The sequence below is a fragment of the Zonotrichia leucophrys genome, chromosome 1A (genome assembly GCF_028769735.1).
Source record: "Zonotrichia leucophrys gambelii isolate GWCS_2022_RI chromosome 1A, RI_Zleu_2.0, whole genome shotgun sequence".
Lineage (NCBI taxonomy): Eukaryota > Metazoa > Chordata > Aves > Passeriformes > Passerellidae > Zonotrichia > Zonotrichia leucophrys.
In genome coordinates, this window is record NC_088170.1 from 33,976,253 (window position 1) to 33,986,695 (window position 10,443).

The window sequence follows — 10,443 nt, forward strand, 5'->3', positions numbered from 1 at the left end:
GCAAGGGAGCAACGTGTAGGTAAAATTTCTGCTACAGCAATAAAAATCCATGATCTTAAACTTTCTGGCATAGCAGATCTGTTTCTAAATTTCTATTAGACCCAGTTATCTTTATTAGGAAACGGATAGAAACCCCGGGAGTTAATGTAAAGAATGTACCTTTTAATGTGGCTTTGCAGGTTACTTTAGCATGACCATACAGATCAGTAGAAGACCAGAGACAACTCTTAAAACCAAATAATGTATGAATGTCATATTTTTGACATTTTCAATATAGTCAAAATATTCAGGAAGCATATTTTCAATTACACTAGTAAATACTTGCAGTGAAAGATGAGAACATTCTGCTTAATTTTCTTATAATGGTATGGCTTTTTTGGATTGGTGAGTTATGCACACTTCATGGATTTAAACCTAGCATGATGACAGCCATGCATATGATTGACCAGGATCAGGACAATGCTGGATTTTGATAGTGACATCATGTGGTACACCTAATTTTCAAACCCAGAGTAATAATATCCAATTTAATTAATTAAATTCATCTAAAACCTATAAAAACTGAGTGTAGTACAAATTCATATGAAGTCACACTCCTCTCTTTTTTGAAGGTCAATTATCTAAGGCTTAATCAGTACTCTGTATTTGATATTTATTGTACTCTTGTATCACTGAAATAGCTCAGGTCTACTGCATTACAGTTTACCATTCCCTTCTCTCTTACAGGTTTTGTTGCTTTATGCTTATAATACAAGTCCTATCAGGATTAGTGACATCAGTTCAGTGTCTATGTTTTCAGGCCACTTTTGGATTCCATTGGCTAGGTAAATAATCACTGACTCTGTCCAGTTATTTCATGCTGTATTAAAGATCAGTCAGCCATTTAGGATGAGAGAAAATAAAGTACAAAATATCAAAGAGCTGTAAATCTTTAAAAGCATTCATTTTTGCTTTTCAAATATTTTCACTGTAAAAACTGTAAGATATCATACATGTGTTAAACTCATCCAAACAACTGCTTTTTCAATGCATTCATTAGCATTTTCATTTTGATTCTTAAAGAACCAAGTAACATATGCTAATTATATTACACTGGCATAGCAATGTAGCAGATCTAAAAACCACTCCCGGCAGTTATTTCCATTCTCTCATTGAATCAACTACTTTCTTCATACCATATTACAACTCTAAGAAAGCAAGTGTTTTTCTCAGTTCTAGCACTGGACTCTGCCCTTAATTTCACATCCTATGGCATTTTTCGTTCTTTCTTTCTTGTCTTTCATCTAGTCTTAAAATTTTTGGAACTGCTTAGTGGGTGGAAGGGAAGAAATAATGGGCAGCCTCTGCCACCCTGGTTGGATAAAAAAGCCATTTCTTGCAGAGACATTCCTAAAATTATACTTCTGTTTTTAATGTAAAAAGCTAATGTATTCTATATCTCCACTTCATTAAATGGAAAACTTATTTTTGTAAAATTATGAGATCAGTCTTACAATGAAAGAAAATGTAGAACCTAATCAATATGTAATAAAAGCTAGGTCAGCCTAATTATAACCTGGAAACAACAAATATTGTTGTTTTATAGCAGTAATATGAAAAACTTTGTCTTCTTTTAGAATTATTTCTTTAAGGGAGAAATTGTCTGATCTGAAGGAGCAAATTGAATTATCGATGCAAGCTGCTAAGAGCTTTTCAACTTCAGAACATACAAGTTTACCTGAGCAAAATGAAACTTTGAAAATAATTCCTCCATTTCAACCCAAGAGAAGTGATGCAAAAGTGCATCTCGATGGTAAAATAGAAGTAAGTGAGAGCAGCTTGGCTCTTATATGATTTAAGATGCCTGTTTTGGGGAAATAAATGATGGGCAACTTGGAAGGAAAACATAAAGGCAGACATTAAGCTTCCCATGCGTCTTTAAAGAAAAATTGAAATACTTTCACTCTTTATTTAATATTTAGCTTTTTCTTATATATTACTTGTCCCTTTAGGAAAAAACCCAGGTATTTTGAACCTTTTACTTGAAAATAAAGGCTACCTCTTCAGGTACATAGATTTGGAAACTTATACCTAATTTATAGTAATCTACATATGAAAATCCTTGGCAATGTGCTAAATTAGCATGGTGATCAACCCAAAAGTGCTTTTTAAACATCAGTTACACATCGTCGATGTAAAATGGGCAGTGGTGGTTTCTGAAATAAGAACCTTCAATAATGTTATTGAGAGATGACTAAAATTGGCATGGAGTTTATTTTCATTTTCTCTATGCCATCCTCTTTTCTTTTTATTAGCAAGGCTGAATATGGTCCACAAGCAATACTCTCCCCACATACACACACACAAAAGGTAATTTCAGAATTTTCCGTGTGCTCTGTTTGAGATAATGTCATTGGAATAGAATGTTGCCACAGCATAAGTGCTGCTTGATAAATGCCAAGGCAAAATAGACGTTTATTTTCAAAGTGGGAGACATTTATCATGTGACAGGATTCTCTTTATATCTATTATGTGAAATGATTAATGATGTAGAGGCTGTCATTTTGTCTGATGGATGCTGTGAAACAGTGACAATTGTGCACTGTGCCATTATTACGAGGCTGTATTTTGACCAGCTTGGAGAACAAATGGTATTTTGGCCAATCACTGTGCTCAGGAGGGTAGACAGAGCTGTCCTTTAGTGGGTGTTTCTGATTACCTGAAGGTGTTTGCTCAAAATTTCATTAATAAATGTCAGTAATTGGTAAAAAATGTTTAGAATACTAATAAGATTAACATGCCATGCATTATACATGTATAAATATCATCTGTCAGGGTGTTTGTTTATCATATCTTCAGTAAACACATAGCAAAAGTAGGCTCAGTCACTGGATTTAAAACCTGAACCAGGAGCAATTTTGCCTCAGTAGAAACGGCAAGATTTGGGCATTGTGTTTGTACAGGAAACACTACTGTTTGTGTTGCAGAAAATTTATATTCATCAGCTAAGGTTTACTTTGCTGTGAATTCAATTAAAATAACCTAAAACTTGAATATTCTGAAAAAATTTGTAAGGCTGAGCCATCTGTTAGCTTATCAGAGGAGACTGATAGTACAGCATATGTTTGTAGTACACAGATAGTACAAATTTCTTCTTGTTTTATACCATTAGGAAATGGCTAAAAGGTGTTTATCTGAAGTCAAAGCACTGCTTTCTGTTGATCCAGCCCTGTCCCCTCCATTAACTGAGGTATGTTGTTCTCATTTAGAGTAAAAATCTGTTTTCTAAAATAAAACAATTGTTCAATTAAACTGAAACAAGGATTATACCACTAAGCATCTTCCCATTTTTTCCTTATTTTGTTTTGGTTTTATTTTATCATCTTTACAAATAAAATGCAAATGTGCATGATTACAAACTGTGAATATCTTCACTGTTCATTAGAATCAACTTTTCATAGACGCAAAAATGTATTAAAAGGGGATTTTTGCTCACAGTGGTTAATACAGATTATTCACCATTCTCTGGTTGTTGTTTACACAGACTCCAGTGATTTTCCATGATGGAATCACCAAATGCAATTTCTTTCCATTCTTGCATTTTTGCAGTTATTCAGGTTTGATTATTCCATTTCCTTTAGCTTTCTCTGTCTTGCTCACGACATGTTTTGAGAGATAGCATGCAATTTTTTTTTGTCCCTGCTGATGGGAAACACATCTTATTCATGCTGTTGTTGCCCAGTGCAGTCAGTGTCCCAGAGGAGACTGTGGGAACTGGCCCAGGGTGGGGAGCAGTGCTGTTCAGTGTTCTCAGCCACCTTGGGGACATCAGGGAAGGACCACAGCTCCCAGGGCTCAAGGGACTCCACAGGAGATTCTAGAGTCCACTTTAATTATCACTCCCTCAACTGATCCTCAAATATCTTGCCAGAAATTGTTCACAATGGAATGATAATGGAAAAGGCATCCACTGTACCCTTCCAGTCAGAGAGCTCTTCCTACCAGAACAGAATGTGACTTTTATCTGAGAACATTGGGCTAGTGCCTGTTACAGCAGAGAGAATCTGTCTTGTGCATCCTGCAGCCCAGTACCTGAGAGTGCACACTGCCCTTTGGTACACATTGCACCATTCCTGCCACCCTTCATTATCCATCCTGAAGTTTTCTCTCAAATGACTCCCAGGCCTTCATATCACACAATCTGGCTTAATCAATGCATCAGAATACACCCACATCCTTTCTGCAAAGCTGTACTTCTCAGAGTCCCACTGAAGTATCTTCCATGGTAGCAATATTTGATAGATTCCTAGGGGAAGATACAAACTTTCACAGAATCACGGAGAATTTCTGGAACTGTTTAAATTCTTGTGAATTCCTTTCACTTTGCCTGCTTCTATTTGTGAATCTGCGATGGAAGTGAGGGAGCAGATTTAGTGGTGTTCTATTAAAAATATGATGTTTACTGCGCTGCTTTTATTCTATCTAAATTCCACAACCAGGTGGAACATCACAGAACTTTTCATCGTGAAGTTTCAGATAGAAACTTCAAACTAAGATGCTTTGAGGTATGGTAGTTTTGGTTGAGCAGCTGAAGCCTAATCCTTCAAGAGGCTGAGCATCTTTGTTCTTGTCTGAAGCCAACAGAACTTGTAGGGTGCTTAGCACTTCCTAATATATAGCATGTTTCACAGTAGCGTTTCCAAACTTTCATATAAGCTGTATGTGTGCATTACCCTGTCTCAGCCAGAGGCAGAAAGCTCTGGGAGGGACTATGTACACCACAGAATAGTACATTCCCTTTGTTTTGGAATGGAGGAGAAGGCAGCAGATACATTTCTTATATGTAGTTTTTCACCATTTTCCCCCACCAAAGACACTTCTGTTGCTCATCTTCTGGTGAATTAATTGGGCAAAGTCAGTTCTAATTTGTAGTCTTTGTTTTCTCATTGTATGAGCTGTCACTCTTCTGTCGTGTTGCCACTTTCTCTTCTTTGATTGTTTTTTCCCTCTCTGTGTCTTACAGTGCTTTTGATTCAGCCCTGAATTATATTTACAAATGGAACAAGTGCGTTTTCATTGAATTATTCATTTAAAATTATTTGACTCTTCATGTTTTAAGAATAAAAAATTATCAGCCTACTTGTTTTTAATGCTGTTTAATGAGTAGCTATGTCCTTGTGAGAGATGTAGTGTTTGGAAGCTCCAGTCTTAAACATTGGAAGTAAATTTATAAATAAAATAATTTCATTAAAAATTAACCTCCCTATGTTACTTATTCCAGTCATCTCTGTCTTCAACTGTTTTTTGTTGCTACCTAAATCAGTTAAAGAGTTCTCCGTGTTCAATGGACACTCAAACCAGTTTATGATTGCCCTCTATTTCACCTTTTACTGTTAGCTCAATTCCTTCATTTTCTCATCTTAGGAAAAGCCTTCCAAATTGCTAACCATACTTGCAGCTCTTCATTTTACCTACAGATGATCATGATAAACTTTGTGAGACAAGACTGTTCATAAAAGTTTCCTCTCTTGAATCCTGTTTTACTAGTTTCCTGCAAGAAATGTCACTAACAACAAATTTATGCCCAGGCAATAAGTATTTCTAACTAATTCATTGCTTGAATTTCAGAAATCTGACTTTATATGAAACTATTGGTATAGATGTGTATTATATTGGTATATACATGTGTGTGTATATGTATATATATATATATATATATATATATTGGTATATATGTGCTTTTTGGTACCTCTAAGCTTAATAAAGTTATTAATTTAGTATTTTTTTTTTCAGATCCCATTTGATGTTACTTTGCAATCAATAACAAGTTTGAAAGATATGTTTGATCTTGCCAATGGATGTATAATACGTGATGGAAGTCTTTTCAATTGGATGATTTCTCTGCTTCGCTAAATGCTGTTTTGCAATAACTTCATCAGTTACTATCTGAATGCTACAGACTTAGACTTAAGTTCTAGTGTTAATATAACAACTTCATTAATTACACTAGGATTTGGCTCCTGTTACGTTTTATAATTTTCACTTTTAGGTTATTTCCAATTATTTAGGCATTTGTAGTTTTTAACATGAAAATAATTTTTTAGGAATTTAATATTTTTAAAGTAGTTTCTTTATAAGAGGATTCTCTAGCTATTCAATAATTTCTTATTGTTTAGAAAAGCTGGATTGGTTTGTAGTCTTCTAGTTCCAGATAATAGATATTCCTTTTTCCCTTGAAGTTGTATTCTCATCAGCAATTTTTAAATTGTTTTTTGCAGTTATCAAAAGTTGATATTATTTCTGAAGTTGAGAATTTTTGTGGGGGCTAAAATGATCAATGAGTTTGTTCTCTTATTCATCTGTTTGGAAACTAGCATTTCAGGTTGTTGAGGGTGCAAGTGATCACTCAGATGTCTTCATAATTTCAAAGCATTTTTAAAACAAACAAACAACCCCCCCTAACAAATAAACAACTCCCCCCTGCCAAAAGGCAGTACAAAGAATAAAATGGTACAATTTTGAATATTTTTAATATAATTTTAAAAAGCTAAGGGAATCTTTCTGAATGTTGCTGTAAATATTATTTTAAAGTACTCAAGAAATACAAATGAGTCCTAACAACAACCACCTGAGGCAATATGCTCAAGCATATTCTCCATCTCAATGGGCAGAGCATCTGAAATGCCCCAGTGATTGAGATGGAGAATTTGACACGAACAAGTGAATTAGCAGAGATGGGTCATGGCCCTTTGGTTTTGCTCACATCCCAAAGCCAGGCATTCCTTTGTTACTTGGAACGATTTGTTTGCAACAAACAGCAAAAAACCCCAGGACGTTTGGGCAGGAATCCTATGAGACTTGTCCTATGAGTAGTTATGGTTTTGTATTTCCAGGAAAATTCAGCATTAATGTAACCATTCCTGGGCTCATTTCCTGTGAAAAATACCAGTCCCTTTCACTTCACTTCCCTGTACTGTAGCCCTGTGATAAAACAATAAACTTTTTTGAGCTATTTGGAAATTGCAGATTTACCTTGGCTTGTGCTTTTCAGAAAAATGTTACCTGGTTTAGTTTCTTTTAGGGAGGAAGAGGGAGAGAGGGGTAAGATTCTGAATAATGTGTATCCTGAATGTGATGAGTGCAAGAAGAAAGGGAATAAAGTTCTTTCCTATTTCTCTTTGCTTCTATAGAAGAAAGAAGACTGGATGTATTTGTGTTATCCGTAGCTGTTTAAAAGTTGTGCTGTTTTTTATTTTGTGTACACTTTTCTGGAATGCTGTAGGTAGTAGGAAAATTAGAAGGATAATGATACAATGATGAAAAGAAGAGAAAAAGTGAGTAATTGATAGGGCAGTTATTTTTGCAAGACAATTTTAAAACTGAGTTAGTATGATTATTTAACTTGACTGCCTAACAGCCAGTTTGGAGGAGAAACTCCTTAGCATTATTCTTTCATTAAAAGAATTTATTATTCTGCAGTTGTTCAAAAAGCAGGAAGATAAAAATTGACATCACTTGTTTTTCTTTTACAAGGAACAAGTAGGAAATTGCAGCTTTTTAAAAACAAATAAACAAGGTATTCTGTCTTTTGTTGTGCTTTGTACAAACTAAAACCCTATCTTTTTTTGTTTGGGGTCACCTTGAGTATTGTCATAGGACTTTTATGCAGCTTAATTAATACTTGTAAAACATGCTATAGGCAACAGGTGAAAATGGAAGTGAAGTTCTATTACAGACAAGGTGTTTTTTCAGTGCTGCCTGTCTGGACCTTGTTATATTTCCTGTACTTGAAACAGAAATATTAAATAAAAGCTTTTACCTATTCATTTAAAATACATTACTATACTTACTTTCCTATAATACGTATTTTCTAAGATTTTTGTTTTAAAGAAAAATATTATCCTTTAACACAGTACAGTGAAATAATAACATTAAAATGTTGACCTCACTGTATCCATAGCAGCAGATGTTATTCTCATAAATACAAGATAAAGTATTCAATGCAGGTTTCAGAGGAAACATTGGTGAAAACATTTTTTCTTTTAGCATAAAATTAAACTCTTTAGTTAAAATCTGCTTGTATGGAGGGAAGCTCATATCTGAATGTCTCCAGTAATCACACAGAAAAAAAGTATGAAAGCAATTGCAAAGCAAGTTATTTCTTGGTTATGTATTGCAGTAGTTGGGTGGGGTTTTTGTCCTTACCAGTAAATGGAGACAGTAAATATGTGAAAACAGAATGGCGAATTCAATATGTGAAACCAGAATAGATTTGTGTCAGCACCACGCTGAATTAGATTTGCATAGAATACTTGTCTGTGTCACTGTCTTAAAAATTAAAAAGGAAGAGGAGGAAGGAGGATTTCACTTTGTAAGGGAGGACCTTCCTGCTATGGGAAGTTCTTCTCTATGATCTGCCCCATACAGCAATGGCAAAGAGCTACTATTGACAGCTATTGACAGCTTTGAACCCTTGGCATGTTTTCTTTTCAAATTTTAACTAAAATATTTCTCCATTCTACATCTGTGGAAGGAATGGATAGTGCTTCCCTATCTGGTAAATCATGGGATGGGGCAAGGAAAAAGAGAGAGAGAGAGCTAGAGAGAAAGCACACTGTGGGGAGAAATTGAAAGATTCTGAAAAGAATGACATTTTATCTTCTGTGCATTCCCTTGGGTGAGGGACTAGAAAGACCTATGAGAAACTAAAGAACAGTAAAAAGAGGTGTTTGGGGTTTTAAAATTATTTGAGTATTTTCTGTTATGTGAACTGAATGAAGGAAAAATACTGAGGAAGAAAAACCTGTTTCTGGTCCTGTAATTAAAAATTGTATTATCAAGAACATGCTGGAGCTCAAATTGAATTTGAACAGGGAGCTTAACAGTGAAAGGTCTGAATGGATTTTAGAATATTTCAGTTTTCAAATACTGTTTCAATATATTTTTAAGTTATATTGCTGCCTTGAAAGATGTTCTATATTCAAGACATTCACGGGATTTCTCATGCCTACAAATATATAGTAACTTGAAATTATTTCTGGTCAAATTAATTTTATGATGTGGAAATCAGTAATTTCACACAGATTTATCCAATTGTATGTGACTGGTTTTTAAATTCCACTACAGCTACAATTCACAATAATTTTTTTTGTCCAAAGAATGTATCCATTTTCTGGATGACATGAATCTAACAAAATAATCCTAGTAATTACCTTCACTATGCCTCAGTTTCTTTATCTGAAGATAACAGTAATCCCCTCATCAGTGAGGGATTTTAAGTTTTCTGCATCAACATTTGGAAAATATTTTCAGATCCTTGAGTGAAAGAGGAAGGCTATTTATGTTATTATTCAGTTGAGAGACGCTGTAATGGAACAGTCATTTGTTTCCAGTCCATTTCAGTGACATCCAAGAAGGAAGATTTTTTAAAATAATAATGATGGAGTTAGAATTAATTGTTGGCTAATATGCTGAACTAATTAAGCCAGGAGAGAGATCCATTTATGCTTGCCAAAGGTTTTCTTTGAGTTAAAGATACTGAGAACATCATTAAATGAGAGAAGTGAAAATATGAAGCATAGGTTAATCTTTAAAACAGAGTGGGTGAAAGGGTCCAGAGGCAAGTGATGAAGTCAAATATTTACCACTGCAATTTAATTTTCCACTTTGAAACCCCAGAGATAATTAGAATTATTCTCATTTATCTACCATCTCAGCATGATTTAGGATTCTACTTAATGTGCAAAGAAAAAAAGATGGGCTGTGCTGAAGCAATTGGCATGAAAACTCTCAGTGTGGAAGCAGAATACGCTACCTGAGAAATAATCACGAGCTGACTGCGCCAGCCTGTGTGGAGGCTGAAAGTCTCTGAACACACAGAGCACCTACAGGGCTGGTTTAGCTGCTGGCCAGACATTCAGAGTTGAAAAGTACATTTCAGCAGCCACCAAAAATTTCTAATGCCCTAGGCAAAGCTCTTTGCTTCTTGGCAGTGATACTTGTTTCATTCCCTGTGAATTCTGCATCATACAGCTACTGTACAGCAGAGCTAGCAGTCAAAGTCAAGATCCTATCATATGAAATTACTCTATATATTTTATCATCATACAATGTGCAGTGTATTAATTATCTCTGTCACATTCCTACGATTCCACTACCAAATGGATAATGCCTATTTTTAAGTGGTTTCCAAACTGCTCTAAAAAACAATTATAATCATAAAGAAATTAAGGCCTTTTTTTTCCTGGTGTCCTGACTGGTCTTACTCCCCTGGAACTCTGTGGCTTGTGCTTCAGAAACTAATGTCACTGCCCCTACAATGAAAATCTTGTTTATGGGCAAAGAGGAAACCTATGTATGTTTAAAGGCAAAAATCTATTAGCATAATTGAAATCTTAGCCTAATCCAAGAATTGTTATCCATCCAGGTCTAATTATTATGGGAGAAGAAAGATTATTTCTATGT

The 10,443-nt window shown here is 34.9% G+C and overlaps 1 protein-coding gene across 1 annotated transcript in view; it reads left to right on the plus strand.

The window, feature by feature from the left end:
* Positions 1-6,979, plus strand: part of CFAP54 (cilia and flagella associated protein 54) — a 102,161-nt gene extending 95,182 nt beyond the window's left edge. Inside the window, exons 66-69 of the mRNA XM_064733592.1 lie at positions 727-824; positions 1,617-1,803; positions 3,152-3,229; positions 5,773-6,979. Coding sequence (XP_064589662.1) covers positions 727-824; positions 1,617-1,803; positions 3,152-3,229; positions 5,773-5,892 — 483 coding nt within the window. The 3' untranslated portion in view covers positions 5,893-6,979. The remainder of the gene's footprint in view (positions 1-726; positions 825-1,616; positions 1,804-3,151; positions 3,230-5,772) is intronic.
* The last annotated feature ends 3,464 nt before the right edge of the window (positions 6,980-10,443 follow it).